This window comes from Paramisgurnus dabryanus, chromosome 7 (genome assembly GCF_030506205.2).
Source record: "Paramisgurnus dabryanus chromosome 7, PD_genome_1.1, whole genome shotgun sequence".
Taxonomy (NCBI): domain Eukaryota; kingdom Metazoa; phylum Chordata; class Actinopteri; order Cypriniformes; family Cobitidae; genus Paramisgurnus; species Paramisgurnus dabryanus.
In genome coordinates this window covers 36,321,322-36,341,200 of record NC_133343.1, presented here as the reverse complement: position 1 = coordinate 36,341,200, position 19,879 = coordinate 36,321,322, and the positions used below count along the sequence as shown (strand labels likewise).

Genomic DNA, 19,879 nt, shown 5'->3' with positions numbered 1-19,879 from the left:
ATTTAAAAGGAAGTGCAGCTGACTACCAAAACACACTTGTAGCCAATCAGCAGTAAGGGGCGTGTCTACTGACCGCCATCGTTGCCTGGGTTGTGTATGTGTGGGGCGGGTTTATCAAAAGATGGTCCAGATTCTATTAGGGTAGGGGCGTGTTTGTTTAGGTGATTTCAAATGTCAATATTGGCTTTCAGAGATCATGCACCCCGCCTTTAAATATAATTTCTGATTAGTTTCATGCTAGGTTTAACAATGCCTTGTTTTTATTATGGTTAAAAATTAATTTAAAAAAGAAAATGTTAATCCATTGGTCTCTAATATGGCGCCACAAGTCTGTGAGTTCGACGTCAAAGCACATTCAATTAATTAGGCTCAATTTTAATATTTATTACATATTTTTTATATTAGCTTGCATTCTTTTATGTACCTTAACATTTTAAACAATGATAAAATATGTCAACAAGTAAAACAAATTTTTTATATTTATTTTTTCATATTTTTTATATTAGCTTGGCTTCTTTTATGTACGTTAACATTTTAAACAATGATAAAATATGTCAACAAGTAAAACAATTATTTTATATTTATTTTTACATATTTGTTATATTAGCTTGGCTTCTTTTATAAACAATGATATGTCAACAAGTAAAACAGAAATGTTAATATTTATTAAATACATATTTTTATATTAGCTTGGCTTTTTATGTTAACATTTTTAACAATGATTAAACATTTCAACAAGTAAAACAAAAAAATTAATATTTATTAATTACGTATTTTTATATTACCTTGGCTTCTTTTATGTATATTAACATTTGAAACAATGATAAAATGTTTCAACAAGTAAAACAAATTTTTTTAAGATTTATTTATTACATATTTTTTATATAAGCTTGGCTTCTTTTATGTATGTTAACATTTTAAACAATGATAAAATATGTCAACAATAAAACTAAATTTGTAATATTTATTAATTACGTATTTTTATATTACCTTGGCTTCTTTTATGTTAACATTTTAAACAATTATAAAATATGTCAACAAGTAAAACAAAATTTTTGATATTTATTAATTACATATTTTTTATGTTAGCTTGGCTTCTTTTATGTATGGTAACATTCTTAACTGATGAAATATGTCAAAAAGTAAAACAAAATGTTTAATATTTATTTATTACATATTTTTATATTAGCTTGGCTTCTTTTATGTTAACATTTTTAACAATGATAAAACATGTCAACAACTAAAACAAAATTTTTTATATTTATTAATTACATATTTTTTATATAAGTTTGGCTTCTTTTATGTATGTTAACATTTTAAACCATTATAAAATATGTCAACAAGTAAAACTAAATTTGTAATATTTGTTTATTACATATTTTTTATATTAGCTTGGCTTCTTTTATGTTAACATTTTTAACAATGATAAAACATGTCAACAAGTAAAACAAACATTTTAATATTAATTACATATATTTTTATATTAACTTGGCTTCTTTTATGTACGTCAACATTTTAAACAATTATAAAATATGTCAACAAGTAAAACAATTTTTTTTATATTTATTAATTACATATTTTTTATTAGCTTGGCTTCTTTTATGTTAACATTTTTAACAATGATAAAACATGTCAACAAGTAAAACAAAACATTTTATATTTATTAATTACATATTTTTTTTTTAGCTTGGCTTCTTTTATGTACGTTTTAAATAGACTATATCAAAAAGTAGTCCTCCAGATTGAATTATCCATTGTGGTAGCCCTTGCTCTCAAAATGGTCAAAGCTTAGTTTTAATAAATTTTGAGCTATGTCTGGCTATTCAACCTGAAAGCAGTCATGATATTTAACATCTGTGTTGTATACAAAAATTTGCATCTTGTTGTGGTTTCATTAAAGTGTAATACTATTTATTTTGAAATCTTTATTTTTATGTTTTTACACAAATAATACACCACCTTTATTATATTTTCCTTTGCCAATTGAAATTTCACATAAGTAAACAGCATTCTGGCTGCATATTACTTTACTATTATGCTAGTATTGATAAACTGGTGTATTATTGAACAGACTCCATTTAAACCTGTGTCTTACCACTGTGTGCAACACATGAAACCATTTAAATAATAAATGCACCTGTATTCAGTGTCAGCAGAAGGCCACACAGAGAATAGGACTCATATTTCACCCCAGAGGGAATGGATCAGGAAAAGACTTCCTCTGACCATAAAGAAAACTGAACAGACAAACATTAAGAACAATGGTTATATTTTAAATTTGTGAACTAAAACAGACCAAAACCCAAAAAGTCACTTAACCTGTTGAGAGTATGCAAGCCCAAGAGACTACCAATGAAAATATATACAACTCTGGGGTGGTGTTTGCCTGTGAAAAATAAAAATGAGATTAAAATTTTATTCATATAAGATTAGACATTGTTTAAAATTAAAACGAGTACTTGTTTTAGAAAAAACAAACATTTATAATGAATATTTTAGTTTGCACTTACACACTGAGGTGCAGTCAGGGTAAGTGCGGCCGTAAAGAGACCGCAGGTAAATGAGAACAATCCAAATAAGTGATACGCCACCCTAAAAATCTTGGGAACGGGATCTGTGAGTGTGAGGACTACAGCCAAACCTTAAGTCAGACAGAAATAAAGGGTTACAAAATAAAGATCCCAAATTATTTATTTATTAAAACGAATAATAACTAATCAAAGAGTACCTGTTGCTATAAAGGAGAACACAATGAAGACTATTAAGTTGTTTAACAGCGGCTTTTCACAATAGCGAGAAGACTTTGGCCTGTGAACACATTTCAGATTATTACATTTACCTTTAAATATATATATGCCAGGTAAACACAGATACACATCTCTGTTTTTAGTAAATCTAGATATGTCAAAGGGTTGGATAACAATACAAGGCCTCACACACTTGATCTGATAAACGTTGCATGAACACGATTGCACTTGCCTGCACAAGACGTACAACTGTGGAGCGAGGAAAAGCACCACGAAGATGAAAAGAACGATCTGACTGCCAAAGAGACACAATGTTAAGTGTTAATACATTTATATGTATGCAGTTTGTCAACAGACAGATGCAGATGTTTTATTGTCTTACAATTTCAGCCTTTGGTCTCTTGGAAGCCACCTGCTGGTCTGAAAAGCTGCATGAACTAAGAAGTGGTGAAACATCTTTCTGCTGTCATCCCAGGTGTACTGTAGCTACTTATAACAGACCACACTATGTCAAAATGAAGACATACACTAACTACAAAATATACATACAAACTGAAAATGATTAAACACTTATGACTGTGGTGATGAACACATACAGTAAAGCACAGAAGTATTGCCAGGTTTGTTAAGACATTCACATATGGAAAGAGCACACTAACAAGTACTTACCAGAAGATCCCATGCAGCCAGCAGGTGAAAAGCTGAGCAAAAAAATCATTAGTTTGGTTTATGTGAAATGGCGCCACCCAGTGGTTAAACACATGGTTAAGCAGACTTAAAGAGGTGCACTGTGTAACTTTTGAAAGGATCACAACTTACAGAAATGCAATATAATATACATAACTTTATTATCTTACAAAATAAACTATATTGTTTTTATTATCCTAGAATAAGCTGTTTTTATCGACATACACTCTAAAAAAAGTTTTGTGTTATCCTATTTAACACATTATGTGTCAATTCGTGTTGATTTAGTTCAAATAAATAGAAGGGACAACACAAGACGTGTTAAAACAACACGAAGATGTGTTGTCCTTAACTAGACACAAGCTGTGTTATTTTTATGTGTTATTATTCATCGCTGGTCCCCATGGAAGTCGCAATTTCGCGCCGTCATGTTTCCCTAAATGGATAAACTGTCCTTTAGAGCAATGGTTCCCACCATTTTTATTTCAAGGCCCCCTAGTTGCCCACAACAATATTTAATGGCCACCCACTCAATTTTTTCCACATAAAATAAAATAGAACTTTGGAATGACTATAGTACCGCGATTATCCACTAGCTGGCGCACTTACCCAATTTATAAAATACGAAGCTAGAACGTTATTTACTAATTTTAAACTCTTTGTATGTTTTGATAATCATTGGGAATCTGATCTCTAACAAAATTCCTTCACAAAAATGCTGTTATTTCAGCTTTTTTCAAAAAAAAAAAAGTTATTTTTAAAGAAAAATACCCATATTTAAGAGTTTATAAGCAGAGAATTTTTTTTTTTAAATTATGAAAGTTTTTTTCTGGTTTTGTTTGTTTGTTTATTGTTTGTTTGAAAGCAGAGGGTCTGTTCTTTTATTTGATATATTTGTATGTTTATATATTTTTAGAAGAAAATTATCCTGGAAGGTATTTTGTGAAACTTTAGTGAAAATCACAAAAAATGCTGGCGGGCAACTTAAAAAAAAAGGCTGGCGGGGAATGAGTTAATGCTTGTTTTGTCCAACTTTTTATAATTTTAAGTCATCTAGAGGCCCCCTTGGAAATCTGCTGTGGAAACACGCTCTATAGCAGTTGTCCAAGACAATGTATTTGTCCTTGGGGTCTACTGTAGCTTCTCTATGCATTTCGAAAGTGAGGGATGAGCTGTGGACTGAGCCGTTGGTTGTAATTCACAGTCTCACCGCTAGATGCCGCCAAACATTACTTACTTGAATACAGAACACATAAGCGTAACACAAAATGTAAGACATTTAGCACAATAAAATGTTTTAGGGTTTGATTACTTTTCACACTGACTGTTTAGAAATTGTCAAATTAAAGGGACACCACTTTAAAAAAAAAAAAATGCTCATTTTAAGTTCAGTTAAACATCTGATTTTTACTTCTTTGGAATCCATTTAGCTGATCTCCGGGTGTGGCGCTACCACTTTTAGCATAGCTTAGCATAATCCATTGAATCTGATTAGACCATTAGCATTGTGCTAAAAAATAACCGAGGAGTTTGGTTATTTTTCCTATTTAAAACTTGACTCTTCTGTAGTTACATCGTGTACTAAAACCGACATTAAATTAAAAGTTGTGATTTTCTATGCTGTACGGCTAGGAACTATACTCTCATTCTGGTGTAATAATCAAGGACTTTGATGCTGAAACATGGCTGCAGGAGGTGTATTACGCACTGCCGAAAATAGTCCCCTGCTACTGAAATATACAAAGGGGACTATTTTCGGCTGCCATGTTACAGCAGCAAAGTCCTTGATAATTACACCAGAATGAGAGTATAGTCATAGCCAAATCTGCCTAGGAAATCACAACTTTTAATTTTCTGTCGGTCTTAGTACACGATGTAACTACAGAACGTTTAAATAGAAAAAATAATGAAACTCTTTGGTTACTTTTAAGCGATGCTTATGGTCTAATCAGATTCAATGGATTATGCTAAGCTATGCTAAAAGTGGTAGCGCCAGACCCAGAGATCAACTGAATGGATTCCAAAATGGTAAAAATCACAAGTTTAACTCTATGGGAGATGGAAAATTAGCCTATTTTCAAAAAAAGTGGAATGTCCCTTTAACAATTCGCTGAAGAGTTTTTTTTTGTTTTTTTTTTTAGGAAATGTGTGTCTGAAATCAAAGCTATTCTGAGGGAAATCACTAAGCATCTTATTTTTGAACAATATAATGTGACATCATACCAATCATGCCTCACTCTGCTGTTTCGCAGTAATTCCTAAAAGCTATTGTAACATTGCTAATTTCCCTTGAAATGTAACCATTTTTTTTTATTACACGTCTCTTACTGTTAAACGCTTGCCAAACTAAGACTTGCAACATGTCTTTAGAGTTGCATTGTTCTCGCCTGGTTCCCATGAGACACGTAAGCAATAAGCATGCATCATTGCTGTTCCCTTCCCGGAGAACAGCCCCTCTGAACCATTTGCTAAAATAGCTTTTGTGTTCTAGGGAATCACCTCTGACCCATATTACTACACACCAAAGCAACTGAAATACGACACATCACATCTGTTACTCTCATTTCCACACATGTACAGTAAAATTCCAGCTTCTTGGTTCAATCAGAAGCTTAAACCGTGTGAAAGTGACACATCACGCTCCGGGATAAACCTCAAGTATGGCTGCAAACTACAGTGGAACCTGGGACATGGTGGACAGTGAGAACTTGGAAGGTTACATGGTGGCCCTTGGTGAGTATGGGGCAATTTTTCCTATTTTTAAATTAATGTCTTTGTTTATTTGCTTAAACATTACATGACTTTACATCGTATTATTATTAATAATAAATAATAATTAAATTGTTATGTCTTAATTTGGTATTATGTTAATAACTTTTTTGCATAAATGTAAAAATTGTCGATGTTATACAGGAATTGATTTTGCCACACGAAAAATAGCGGGCATGCTCAAGCCCCAGAAAATTATTGAGCAAGACGGAGACTCCTTCACCATTAAAACTTTAACAACTTTCCGAAACTACTCCTGCTCATTCAAAATCGGTGAAGAGTTTGAGGAAGTCACCAAAGGCCTGGACAATAGAAAATGTCAGGTACAAACATAACAACAATCACACAGCAAGATCAGAATCAGACAGAATCTACTAAGAGCAGAGATTGTTTTTGTGCCAGATTGTTTTTTGTTTTCTACAGACGACAGTCAACTGGGATAACGACAAACTTGTGTGTGTGCAAAAAGGTGAAAAAAAGAAACGAGGATGGACACATTGGATAGAAGGAGATAATCTATACCTTGTAAGTCAAATATGAGCCTAATGATAATCTTCACATTATTAGATCAAATGCTTAACCTCTCTTTAATTTTTATCTTTAAAGGAAATGAAATGTGAAGATCAGACCTGCAAACAAACATACAAAAGAACTGCTTGATACACAACTATTCTGATGAATTATCTTGAATAGCCAACAATGAGTGTTCGTAGTGATGATATAACACATGAAACATTTTTCATTTTTATTAAAATGTAATAAATAGGACCATTTAAGCATTTCTCTTATTATAGATTTCTACATTGCAACATTCCTCAAAACTTATCTGACAAGATTTTAGGTTTGCATATTAGTTTTCAGAAATGTTGGAACTTACGGATTGCTTCTTACTAATAAAGTTATATGTTTTCTTAATAAAGTTTATTAATAAAGCACCTTTTTAAAATATGTTCCTTAATTAAGCACCTTTTAAAAATGTTTCTTCGGCATTGTTTTAATGGATGTTTATACATATATATGAAATAAACATTTCAGGGCGGTTTCGTCCTAAAATGACATGCACACCAGTAGTGTTTTTGTAAGATTTGTTTGTAAAAACTACTTAAATGCAGTGTTCGAATTGAAGGGGGTCTGGGGGGGTCCCGGACCTCCTATAAGCCTTAAGGGACCCCCCATAAAGCACAAAAATATAAATTAGGGGGGTCCCCTGGTTTTTATTAAAATTAAAATACTACATGAATTTAAAATTCTCATGTTGCGTGTCACAAAGCGGAACTGTCTTTATTTGTCCCAATTTCGCAATAAACTAATTCAAATGACTTCTGTCTGAAATAAATAAACTCGCAAGTGCGCCTCATGCTGTTTTCTGGAGGAATTGACAGACAAACAGTGGCAAATCTATCCTCTCAGTCTGACGGCTGGTCCACCCAGTCACACAAAATATTTTATTGGGGAAGCAGAAGAAATCACGCTTAAATGATAATAAATGATAGTCTCTTTAATACTTAACACCAGGGCACATAAATGCCACTTGAGCGTGTTTGGGACCAACCCTCATTGACGACAAGCACACATACGCGCGTTTGTGAGCGGCATTGACAAGTACATAAACCCTGTGCGTGTTTGCTGTGATTGTTTTTAATGATAGAGAACACGAACCATTTGATATTTCAGATTAAATAAAACTTATCACTAAGTTAAGCAGATCTTACTTGTAATTGTCATCTATGTGACGCGACAGTCGGCACTCAGCAGCACATCATCATTTCAAATCCGTTTACAAGATGAATTCTCTTGTTATGTTAAATATGAAGTTTACATTGCGTTGTAAAAATGATGAAATTATCTTCATAAGTGCTTAATTCATAATGAGAACGTATTAATACAAGCTTTTTTATGCTGCTATATTATATAACAAAATAAACAATACATGTCATTTTATATACAAACTATAATTCTATCTTGACAAGAACATTATCTGCTTCATGTTGGTCAGGTTTAATTCAGAGGACTCATTGCTTGGTGTATTCATTTTCATTGTAAGCCTTTAAAAAGTAATTATTTTAGATGCAATTTTGTAATATTTATAGCTTAAATTATCTAATATAATTTTTAAAACATTTAAAATCATTTTGCAGAATTCCGCAGATTTTTCCAAAACATTTCCAGAGATAAAGCAAAAAAAGTCCGCATATTTCGTCTGGCCCTGTTTATCGCTCAAATACGCATCATTCAGAAATAAATAACTATATTTATAGAAAGTATCTTTTGCATGTGTTTTTTAAACCTTGCAAATGTTAACATGCAAGCGATTTTAAACAATTTGAGCGGAAGATGTTAAAGTGGGCTGTTTTATGTGCGCAAAGACAAGGACGCGTCGCGCACACATGCTTATATGGACGCAACACTCATAAGCGGACGCACGGAGACGCGCGATTCCTAAAGCATGCAAACACAAAATTATTTGGAAATACCACAGTCTTGGCACCTATTCTCATAAAAACATTCAGTTATGTTTTAAAGTAAGTGCAATCAGTTCAGAAAGAAATCTGTCATTTATATTAATTAAACAACAGAAAACAAAGGAAAATCACTTCTGTATCTAAAAACAGATTAATTATTCGATGAAGAAGACAGTGTTACTATTCATTTGATTCTATTTATGTACCTAAATATATCTTACTTTATTTGTAACTTTGTTCTTTTCTATTTTTTATGCTCATAATTTCTTAATTTGTTCTTATGTTATTTTCCCACCCCCAGTTTTCCTGATCTGAAAAGTATTCGATCTATGACTCAAAAAACGCAATGTAATCCATTTAACCACTACTATACTGTATAGTAAAATTATGTAATTTAAAAATGAGGTCCACCCTATTTCACCCGTATTCTGTGTAAAATTTCTGCCCTTGCCAGTGTTTCACACTACTTTGAGGGGTAAAAAATGTTTTAGAGTTTGAGTTAAGGGTAATTTGGGGTTTCTTTGATTAAGACCAGGATCAGATGATTACTGATCAAGGACGATCACATCTTACTTTGTGAAATCACAGCGACCCTATGATAAGGGGGTGGGGTTTGGCCAGGGGGTGGGGCTTAGCTAGGGGACCCCCCATAAGCTTTGACATAATTCGAACACTGCTTAAATGTCCTAAAATAACTAAGGCTTAGTCCTGGATTAATCTAAACCGTGTCTAAGAAACCACCCCCAAAACATTTATATAAGATCATTAAACAAATGTTTACCTTTTGGCAACACATTATTGGATTGTCACACCTGTCATTAAATAAATATATAAATGAAATTTAAAAAATATATGAATGAAACAATATATTTAATGAAATACACTGAGAACACTTACATTTATAAATTTTTTGGGCCAAAAATCTGGCTTTTGTGTACACTTACCTAAGAGTTATACCAAAAACAGTTATAATATGACATAAATTGTAAACATATAAACACATAAGACTCATTTGGTAAAATTATGAATCGAAATTTGTTAAATGTGCTAAAAATAAAAAAGTAATAAACCCACTCCACACCAGTAGAGGGCGCTGATGCAAAACGACAGAAAACTGACGTCACCACTACAACGTGAAGAAAACACATTTCGCGGATTTTTCAACTTCGGAAGAGAAATAAAGTTGCTAATTTATCTCTGAAGATGGAGGAGGAGGATGCACAAAAGCAGGTTGTAACATTGTTAACAAATTACTAACTAATGCGCAATGTCTTCACGATACAACTCACCGTTTTGACATTCTTACACATTGACAGTGTTTGTTATACTCTTTTAGAGACTGAAAGCTGCAGTTCATTACACTGTCGGCCGCCTCTGTCAACACATCGCCACAGACTGTGAGAAACAAATCACTAAACAGACAATAGCTGCTATAGCCGAGACTGCATTCAGACAGTGCGGTAAGACTAAAAGTCTTTCATCATGTAACTGATTTATATCCAAAAAGATTAACTTACATTTAATAGTTTCGACATGTTTCTTACCTATAGATATATTTGCCAATGACCTAGAAGCTTTTGCCAGGTAAATGCTCACCTTTCTAATGTAACAACGACTGTTGATTGTTTAGTAACTAAATTGCTTTTGCCTCTTTATCTACATATATAAACCAAAATGTAAAAAATGTTTTAATTTTTTTGTAGGCATGCAAAACGAAACACTGTTACAGTGGATGATGTGAAGCTCACCGCTAGGAGAAGCACTGCATTGGTAGGACCACCTCAGAAATGTTATTTATAAATAATCAAATATATTTCAATATGTAAGGATAATCTATAGTTAAAAAATAAAACCCCACCTTGGTGTGTTAATGTTCTTAAGTGTTAAATATAGGGCTGGGTATCGATTCAGATGTTCCAGATCGATTCGATTTCGATTCACAAGCTATCAAATCGATTCGATTCCGATTCTCGGTTAAATTTAAGATTCTGGTTCTCAGGTAGGTTTTTATACTCGATTCTCGATTCAACTCAACGAATATAGATTTAATACACATACTATATTAATAAAAAAGAACAGTGAACAGCAGTTTACAAGTGGATAATAATAAAAAGAAATTAAAAGCCACAACACGTCTTGCTTGCAAAATCTAAAGTGCTTCCATTCCTCCGTTCAATGTTTGCGGAAATAAATATAAAAAAAATCTGCTCTGCTCTTTGAGAATCGATTTTTAATCGACCACGTTTTAAAAATCGATTAATCGAAAAATCGATTTTTTTGCCCAGCCCTAGTTAAATACTAGAGATTCACCGATATATCGGCCAATAATCTGTATCAGTCGATTAAATGTAGTTCACACTATTGACAATCGGACTATAGTTTAATAAGGGTCGATATATCTTGTCAATCATAAGGGAACAGGAAAATGCAATGAATTTAAGCTCTGTGTATACAAAATGTAAAGAAACATCACAAGTTTAATGTTCAATGTTTATGGTCATTATATGAATTAATAACATTCAGTTTTAATTTAATCTTCAGAATGCAAGTTAATATAACCACCGAACCACCTTTTAGCATTTACTAAAGTAAACTGCAGTAAAATTCCTGTATTCAACCTTACCATAAATATTTTGTATACTACATTAGTTTACACTACAATATGACAATGTAATGATACAGTTTATCATTACATTTTATTCACTAAAGTTAATACAACAGCATACTATAGGTACATTAACAAAGTGTATTCATACTGCTATATTTATTAATCTATATGCATTTCCCTTAATGTTAGTACTTGTATTACTAAATCCAAAAGTGGAATAAACCTAGACCACAAAACCAGACAAAAGGGTACAGTTGAATAAATAAGCTTTCCATTAGAGTATGGTTCGGATAGGACAATATTTGGCCGCAATACAACCATTTAAAAAAGGGGGAAACTGAGGGTGCAAAAAAAGAAGAGAAAATTGCTTTTAAGTTTTCAAAATATAGTCCTTAGCAAGTGCATCCACTCACAAAGATTTTAATATATATATATATTGTATGAACTTTACAAAATATCTTCATGGAACATGTTCTTTACATAATATCCTAATGATTCCTGCATAAATATTGGGCCATACAACATATTGTGACGGCTATAACTACAAATGAAGAGCTTGGTTCCAAAACGAGATAACGTCATTTTTAAAAAATATTCAAAAATCTAGGTTTTTGATTGTGCATTCCAATTAATATCAATCAAACTACAGTTTGTTTGTTTTGATTTAAGCCTTCATAACAAAAAAATACAGCTAAGTAGCAAATAAAACACAATAAAAACATTATAACGTAATAATAAGCATTTTCAAGTCAGTTTTATTTATATAGTGCTTTTCACAATTGTTAATTGTTTCAAAGCAGCTTTACATTAATAGATGTAGGAAAAAGCATAGCGTAGTAATAATGTAACGTATACAGTAAAGTATTAAGTCAAGCCAATGGTGGCGGACTCTCCAGGGGATGAAAAACCCTCCTGGCTAGTCCAGGGGGAAAACTCCTAGGAGGAGAAAAACCCCTGAGAGAGATACATATATATTTATATATATAAATACTATTGGGGTATGTGAACAGGTAAGCAGATTAAACTGGTTCCCGCCCGTTCAGTTTTGAGATTTTTTTTTTAAACAGAGTTATCTCATTTTGGAACCAAACTTTTCAAATATACTCATGCAACTTAAACTGGTTTTGTGGTCCAAGGTCACATTTCACACCACCAAGACAAATTAACTGCTGTGGCTGACTACAGAGTAGTGGCCTGTACTAAAGAGTAATGTCTCACCGTCTATGTATTTTATATAAAATGGTTTAGATTAAGTTTTCACTGTACAGTTTTAGCAATTCATCGATTATATCTTCACAGTCAAACTACATCCAGCAGAAAAGTGAAGAACTGGCTTTGAACAACCAAGAACTAAAGGAGAAGAGGAAGAAGAATGCTGCAAAGAGGAAGAGTAAAGAGATGGGAGCTGAGGACGACAATGAGGTTGAGGATTAATGGACCAAAATATATTTTAGTGTTTACAAACTTGGTTGATGCATGTGAGAACAAACCAACAGCAGAAAGTTATTTAACATAAATCACAGTTCAAGTTAAGCACTTCAAGAATTACTCAAAACAAGCGTGTCTGGTTGTGTGTTTTATTGAAGAATCCTGAAAACATTTCTGTTCTTTAGGAAACTATAGAAAGCTTTATAAAACAATGTAGATATTGTAAAAATACTTGAAGATGTTTCAATTAAAGAAAATTTGTCTACTTTCTTGGAGCCAGATTGAGCCTAATTTAGGTTGACCATACGTGCCATATTCCCTGGACACATCCTGGCCAAGATTTGGGGTGTGTACTCCAAAAGTCGCTTTTGTGGTACTTGCATTTCAGTTAAAAACATAAAATTAAGGTTTATTTCTCTTAAGACATATAATCATTGTAGTTTTATTCTTACCTTGAAATGTTAACAGTTGCTTTTTTAAAATAAAACCTGAAATATCAAACCTCGCTGACTTATGCGATCGACCAATGCGACTTCCAGGAAAAATGGCAATTACGGTCACCCTGGCCTTACTGCATCATGGCTAATGTTCAGCAAGACTTCAGAAAAACAAGCATTGAACTAAACATGGTTCCTCATTAGAATGCACCTATCATTCCTGCCACCTTCTACCGTGTCCATGGCTGTTACCAGAGATGCTATTGCTGTAATGGGGTACCACAACATCCTCCATCTTCTTCCATCCCCAAACGGACTTCCCGCCTGGGGTTCAGTGGCTGCCAGCCATATTCCAGGCCCCTAAATGTGTGAATTCAGTTAGTTTGTGGAATTTTGCTCTTAAATATCACGTGACAAACCAGTATGAGAAAACAAAGCAATCTATTCAAATTAGTTTTATTGAAGCACTCCCTTCATTTGACAAGTCATATAAAATGCTTTTGAAAACACTGAGCAACGTTATTTATAGAGGGAATACCACAGACATTCACAGCACTCAACATACAGGTCGCACTTACACCATCACTCATGTTCCCCCCCCTCAGCGTCCACTGAAGATGTCATCCACATTAAAGTTCACACTTACAGGTCAAGTTACAAGGAAATAAAGCACACACACCGTACAGCATTCAGATGGGATTATAGAAGCAAGACAAAAAAGTATGCATCGTCACAACATTCAACAATATAAGCACATCAGTCAGTATACTAAAGGAGAAAAGCAAAACATGGGACCTAGGAAGACAAAAAATCCTCGAGGTACATAAATGTCCATCATTTTGGGCTCAATTAACAGGATGCTGGGAAGATTCAGTAGCTAACACTCACACGCTCACCACCGCAGTCACAATTGGGCTCTTTCATCGCATTCGCAAGTCTCTTTCTCGTTCGTGCGCTCCACACTTTCGTTTCTCTCTCGCAGACTTCTCACTCTTCGCCATCACCAATCGCACTCAAGCGTTGTTTAAAAACGTCACTCTCTGCGCAGTTCTTGTCATAAAAAGTGGATTTTAAAAAAGTAGACACCCACCGTGTCATCGAGCCGTGCGATGAAAGCATACAGACATGGGGAGGAAGGTGAGAGATAATGACCTCAGCCACACTGTGCTGCCATAGAGGGCGCTCTTCCCAGGCAAACCCCACAGATGTCAACTGCAGAAGAGATTTTGATGAAGGCTTGTTTGAAAGCATTTCCATAAAACTGGACTGAAATAAAGCTCAAATAGTTTGCAGGTTTCAACCAGATTCTTTCAAATGCAAGTTTCTTTCTTTTATCTAACATAAATGTCTTTAAACGATGATGCAATTCTCATGCATTTTATTACAAGTATCACAGACTTAACAACATGCATTATAAGAATCCAGTTGAAATGCTTCGGTTGCGTCAACTAAGACAATACAACATTGGGGGAAACATAACATCAAAGATGGTACACATTAATGTAACACCCAGATCTCACTCCAAACACTAAATTCAACTGCATTCGTTGTACAAAACAGTCTGTTTTTGTCCCCAGGCTCCTTTATCACCCATCCCCGCTCCCAAACACACGTGACGAGATAAGTCTCTTGGAGAAATACTTACCAAACACACTAAAAATACAAACTCATCGAAAACGAAACACGGCTTACATACCCCACCCCGACGACTTAGACTCCATACTAGTACCAAAGCTCGAGTTAAACCCACTACCGCCAGTCCCCGAGTTGGACCCGGAGCCCCAACCGAGAGCGGCTGAGGTGCTGCCGTAGTTGCTGTTTCCGGAGCTGTACGTTTGGGGCTGGTCCCGAGTGGAGGCCGTGCCGCTCGTGTTGGCGCCGGACGTCCCCGACTGATTCTGCTGAGCTAACATTCCCATCATGCCCCAGCTGCTCTGCAGGGCGGCCTGGGCTGCTGCCATCATGGCCGGGTTGAGGTTGAAATTTCCGAAATTCCCCAAACTGCTGGAGCTACCCCCCATGGCGCCACGGTTCCCTCCGAAACCCTGTCCCCCGAACCCGTTGCCGAAGCGTCCCGCCCGCTCCATCATCTGTCTGGTGTTGTTGTGTTTCGGCTCTGCGTTAGAGATGTGGACGCTGACTCCTTTGATGATCAGATCCTCTCCGCACAGCGCAGCGGCCACCTGGAAGATGGAAAAACTTAGCCAGTGTTTGAAAAAAAAAACATTTTTTGGGTTAATGATTAAGATCAATTGTGGCTCACTTGGTCGTCCGCAAAGGTGACGAAGGCAAATGCCCTGAAGGGTTTGGGAATGAAGACGTCCGTGACCTCCCCGTACTGCATGAAGAACTGACGGAGCTCATCAGCACTCATGTCCTCTGTGCAACGGCCCACAAACACTTTCCTGCTCCTCATTGGTTCATCGAGACCTTGCTGTTAAGTGTCAGAGACAGATCGTGAGGTTCATCCTTTCACAACTTAAAAACTTCACATTTTTACTTTATAAACTTTTAAGTTATAGTTCATGGTTTATACCATCAAGTACAATTTTAGCGCAAAGTTCAATAATGACTGTGGAATGCTAGTTGTATTTTGTAAGTGTTTTATACAGGGTTCCTACGGGTCCTTGAAAGTTTGTGAATCTGGGGGGAAAAATTCAAGGTCCTGGGAAGTTTTTAAAAATATATATACAAAGGCACAGGTCTTTGCAAAAGTGCTTGAATCTATTTTATGCGAGAAGTTTTCTGGAAAAATCCATATCATTCCCTGTGTAGTGAAGGATAATATCATAAAAATTCTAGACTTTTTAAGCACACGTGCTAAACTGTTCGCTTTAAATGCTTACATCTTCTGTATGCGAATGTTGATTAATACCAAAATGCTTTTTTGCATAGTTGTGTTTGACACATGAAAACGTCTCGGGTTATGTATATAACTGTTGTTCCCTGAAAAGGGAACGAGACGCTGTGTCACCCTTGCCATACTTCCTGCGTCCCTGTAATTCTGTATTTGGCAATATTTCAGATAGCGATATACTTCATGGCTTCCGCGTCACCCTGTCTTTGTCGTTAAGCCTCACCATTGGTTGAATTTGATATACACATTCAGACGCACTTACCCCTGGAGGCGTCCCCAAAGTGTCACCGCAGTGACGCAGCGCGAGTTCCCTCAAAAGGGAACTGTAACAATGTATCTTAAAAAGGTAACACGATGTAACCTTGCTCTCAATTGAAATGTGTCCCCACATTAAGTCCTTAAATTTTAGGGTATTGGACCTAGAAAGTCCTTGAAAGGTCCTTGAATTTGAACTTAACTAAGATGTGGAAACCCTGATTATATCTAATAAAAAACAAAAACAATATTTATACACTAACCTTGGAGTTTGGTAGTTTGCAGTCACACCACCTGCCATCAATCATGTGCCGCTGTGACATCACCTTAGTCTGACATTCCCACTCTGCAAACCTTACAAATCCAAATCCTTTAGAATTTCCAGTTTTTACATCCCGCTTGACCTGGTGACAAAAAAAACACGTTAGATACAACCTTCACACAAATCTGGATTTTAGCATGCTTAAAAAACCCAAACGTTTTTAACTTTTTCCCCGCCATTTCTGAGTTATCCCGTCAATTAAGAGAAAACGCTTCACTGCTAATGACAAGTTTTTACGGCTATGCATATTTCTGCTATTATCCACTAGGTGGCGCTTTTATCCAACTTAAAAAACACTTAAGCAACCATGGATCCAACAACAGTAAAAACTCAGTGTATGCTTTGATTATCAGTTTAAATCTAAAACAAAAGTCCTTAACAAAAGTTATCTCGGCTTTTTGCTCAAAATTTGGTATTTTTGAAGAAACCTACCCATATTTAAGAAGGTGATAAAAGAAAACAAATGAGGACAGGATGAAACCTAGGTTTCTGATGTTCAAAAAGGAGATGGTATTTGATATATTGTATGTTTAAGACTGCATCACTGAAGGTTTACCTGCACCATGATGACGTCCCCAAACGTACTGAAGTAGTCCTTTAAATCTTGTTCTGAAGTTTTCCATGGCAAACCCAACACGATCAGATCTGAAGTTTTCTGGTCTCCTCTCTTGATTTTTGTTGCAGATGAAGCATCGATCTCTTCCATCTTCCTTTTATTATCTGGCAGAACGGTTTCTTGGATAGAAAAAAGTTGACACATTCACAAAACTACAAAATGATGTGGCAGAGTCAACACTAAAGAATGTCCCAAAAATGTAACAAAAGGTAAATATTAGCTCTAACCTAAATTAAACAAGAAAATAAGTAGAAAAATACTAAGCAATAAATGTACACACGTCTCATAAAGTAGACTTTGTATCCTACATCACTAAAAAGCCTCAGTTAAGATGTTTATACACGAAAAATAAAAGATTTAACTTTTAGATATGAGTGACTGTATTGCAATGCATTGTGGGAATATTCTGTCAAATTCCCGTTCATACAAAAAAAGATGACTTTAACGATAACTGTGTAAGCGTAGCATATATAAAAACAGTATGACGTTATGTTTACTAGCTGGCACACGTCACACACGCGAGCTCTTGAAACGAGTTTTGATTGGCTGCCAATGATTGTCGTTTTCCGCTGGAAAAAAATTGCACTCCAAATGATCACCACGACATCATTCTTTTGTATCGTTACTATTATACATACATGTGTTGTTGACTACCCTGTTTTCTTAATTAAGACATTTTATAAACTTCATAGTTATCGTCTTCGGGACCTTTCAGTTCCACATTATGACAACAAGTTATGCTTATTGAAGTTTAGATGACCTACCTTTAGGATAATTGACCACATAGACCAGGTTTCCCCAGCCGTTCTCGGGAGCGTGCAAAATTCCGTCCACCAGCCGCACACCCCTCATGCACTGAGACACGGGGCTCCGGTATCGCAGGCCGCACGCGCCTGGAAACTGCGCGGCGACCGTGGACAGCAGTACCGTGCCGTCGTCCTCCGATGGGATCTCCATCGGCTCCTCGTTCTCCTCCTCTGCGACACGAATGTACATCTCGGCCATCTCTCTTCAATCGAGCTGCTCACGGAAACAAAACACCGTAACGTGAGCCGTCGACCGTGCGCACTATCGACTCCTGGCGAACGGTTATTGCTTAGCAACGGTTAAAGATCGCCTTACTTGATCATTTAATGACAGAAATAAAGCGCGGATTATAATTAACCTCTTTATAGTGGTGAGAAAAAAGCTAATAGCATTACCAATAAAAGACTGCTCGGATCCAAATATTCCTTTGTTAACGCCACCAACAGCAGCGTTTCTCTTACTGAAAAAAATGTGGCTCACGGGAATGAATGAGCTCGTAAATAAAACTCTTAATATATAATTATTTCACTCTACCGTATTCGTTACGTAGTCTCTTGTCAAAACAAAACAACGCAATTTCTGCTAGCGTAATCTAAACAAAATGTTGTTTTTTACAACTCACGCAACACTGTTTTCGTATCAAGATGGCATTACCCAAGTCATGAAGGAAGTACGTCACACTAGGAAGAGCTCATTTTTTTCATATACGCAGGTGGAGCAATATAAAACTTAAATTTTAGTTATACTATTGCTTACTATATGTACGTATACAGCTTAATAACACAAACAGATCTTACTAAAATATACAGTTACCATAAATAAATTCCTGCTATCTGTATAATAAACACGCTTTTTGTGAAATAAGAAAAAATAGCATCCCCTGTCTGTTAGTGGGCTGTTCGCCTAGATATAGCGCCCCTAGTGTTAAATATGAGTACATACTTAATAGTTAATGTGGTTTATTTACAGTCTATGGTTACAGTCCTAAAATAGGTTTGGTGTTATAATATAAAAAGTCAATATTGAAGCAGTTAAAAAAAATCTTTTTACAATTATCCGGGCTTGGTTGTCGTGTTTAATCAGTATACACTTTCTGTCTGTGCCAGGTTTATATAACAGGAACGTTCTTAATAGTTATTCCGTTTTTGTACATTATGTGTCATAAGTTAAATTAATATTTATTTTTTTATATTACCATACAATAATTTTATAAAATATTTTAGAATAAATACACAAAATCCCATTGCACTCCATATGAAAACAAATATCACATTTCCATTAAAAAATAATGTAAATAATTAACTGGTGTCTGAAAGGACCCTTACAAAATATTTTTAATTATAAATATATTTTTAAAATAAATACAGGATACTTACAGGATAAAACTTGTGAGTTGATTACTAATTAAACGGTTATGATATCAATGTTAAAAAGTTTACAGATTTACTCCAAATATCTGGTACTGTTTTTTCAACTACTTGCTTAAGAGAAAAGCATTTAATACAATGAATGCCTACTTGTTGTGTCATTTTTGTTCAGGGTAGGTTTAGGTTTATGAATATAGTACAGAAACTGTACTTTAAATGCAAATATAATTTATCAAAATGTATTTATACAATAGTTATATACTTTTTTATATGGGGTTTCCATAGTTTAATTTGTAGAGGATTGCGTTAGCAGTGCCAGAGTTCGAACCCCAGGGAACACGCATTGTCATAAACATGTATAGCTTGAATGCACTTAAAGTCGATAAAAGCATCTGCCAAATTCATAAATGTTAATATATATTTTTAGACATCAAATATAAATAGGGATCAAACATTTATGTAGTTTTCATTAAAATACTTTTCCATCAATATTTAGCACCTGAAATGAAAATTAGAC

The 19,879-nt window shown here is 34.8% G+C and overlaps 4 protein-coding genes across 14 annotated transcripts in view; 2 read left to right on the top strand and 2 right to left on the bottom strand.

Annotated features, from left to right (window-relative positions):
- The window catches only part of LOC135770099 (uncharacterized), a 19,452-nt gene extending 5,192 nt beyond the window's left edge, over nt 1-14,260 (bottom strand). The window contains exons 1-8 of one of the 10 annotated variants that reach the window (XM_065279767.2): nt 14,229-14,260; nt 13,391-13,498; nt 3,130-3,236; nt 2,980-3,042; nt 2,729-2,808; nt 2,511-2,641; nt 2,320-2,386; nt 2,138-2,237 (exon numbers count right to left, since the gene is read on the bottom strand). In XM_065279767.2, coding sequence (XP_065135839.1) covers nt 2,179-2,237; nt 2,320-2,386; nt 2,511-2,641; nt 2,729-2,808; nt 2,980-3,042; nt 3,130-3,203 — 474 coding nt within the window. In that variant the 5' untranslated portion in view covers nt 3,204-3,236; nt 13,391-13,498; nt 14,229-14,260 and the 3' untranslated portion in view covers nt 2,138-2,178. Of the gene's footprint in view, nt 1-2,137; nt 2,238-2,319; nt 2,387-2,510; nt 2,642-2,728; nt 2,809-2,979; nt 3,043-3,129; nt 3,253-3,416; nt 3,449-13,349; nt 13,499-14,228 lie in introns of those variants that run through there. The other 9 variants (XM_065279760.2, XM_065279768.2, XM_065279761.2 and 6 more) reach the window with 9 other exon arrangements.
- rbp7b (retinol binding protein 7b, cellular) lies at nt 5,888-7,253 on the top strand. The gene is made up of 4 exons (XM_065279771.2): nt 5,888-6,167; nt 6,348-6,526; nt 6,627-6,728; nt 6,810-7,253. Exons 1-4 carry the CDS (start codon nt 6,095-6,097, stop codon nt 6,861-6,863), a joined length of 408 nt encoding a protein of 135 aa, XP_065135843.1. The 5' UTR covers nt 5,888-6,094; the 3' UTR covers nt 6,864-7,253.
- On the top strand, nt 9,776-12,709 carry cenps (centromere protein S). The gene is made up of 5 exons (XM_065279772.1): nt 9,776-9,895; nt 10,002-10,125; nt 10,216-10,249; nt 10,369-10,435; nt 12,573-12,709. Exons 1-5 carry the CDS (start codon nt 9,869-9,871, stop codon nt 12,705-12,707), a joined length of 387 nt encoding a protein of 128 aa, XP_065135844.1. The 5' UTR covers nt 9,776-9,868; the 3' UTR covers nt 12,708-12,709.
- Nucleotides 12,835-18,665, bottom strand: tardbpb (TAR DNA binding protein b). 2 transcript variants are annotated; one of them, XR_010542551.1, is made up of 6 exons: nt 17,953-18,665; nt 17,129-17,307; nt 16,514-16,654; nt 15,402-15,572; nt 14,229-15,321; nt 12,835-13,498 (listed from the first exon to the last, which is right to left on the bottom strand). XR_010542551.1 is itself a non-coding variant. In XM_065279759.1 (6 exons), exons 2-6 carry the CDS (start codon nt 18,191-18,193, stop codon nt 14,827-14,829), a joined length of 1,227 nt encoding a protein of 408 aa, XP_065135831.1. In that variant the 5' UTR covers nt 18,194-18,208; nt 18,391-18,665; the 3' UTR covers nt 13,579-14,826. The 2 variants fall into 2 exon arrangements, 1 of the variants encoding a protein (XP_065135831.1); XM_065279759.1 differs by lacking the exon at nt 12,835-13,498 and having other exon boundaries at nt 13,579-15,321; nt 17,953-18,208; nt 18,391-18,665.
- Between the last annotated feature and the right edge of the window lie 1,214 nt (nt 18,666-19,879).

Coding starts and splice junctions, on each gene's coding strand:
- rbp7b (XM_065279771.2), top strand. CDS start 6,095: ATGGCTGCAAACTACAGTGGAACCTGGGACATGGTGGACAGTGAGAAC. Junction 6,168..6,347: donor AGGTTACATGGTGGCCCTTG/GTGAGTATGGGG, acceptor GATGTTATACAG/GAATTGATTTTGCCACACGA. Junction 6,527..6,626: donor TGGACAATAGAAAATGTCAG/GTACAAACATAA, acceptor TGTTTTCTACAG/ACGACAGTCAACTGGGATAA.
- cenps (XM_065279772.1), top strand. CDS start 9,869: ATGGAGGAGGAGGATGCACAAAAGCAG. Junction 9,896..10,001: donor AGGAGGATGCACAAAAGCAG/GTTGTAACATTG, acceptor ATACTCTTTTAG/AGACTGAAAGCTGCAGTTCA. Junction 10,250..10,368: donor GACCTAGAAGCTTTTGCCAG/GTAAATGCTCAC, acceptor ATTTTTTTGTAG/GCATGCAAAACGAAACACTG.
- tardbpb (XM_065279759.1), bottom strand. CDS start 18,193: ATGGCCGAGATGTACATTCGTGTCGCAGAGGAGGAGAACGAGGAGCCG. Junction 15,573..16,513: donor GCAAACTACCAAACTCCAAG/GTTAGTGTATAA, acceptor GACACTTAACAG/CAAGGTCTCGATGAACCAAT. Junction 15,322..15,401: donor TCACCTTTGCGGACGACCAA/GTGAGCCACAAT, acceptor TCCATCTTCCAG/GTGGCCGCTGCGCTGTGCGG.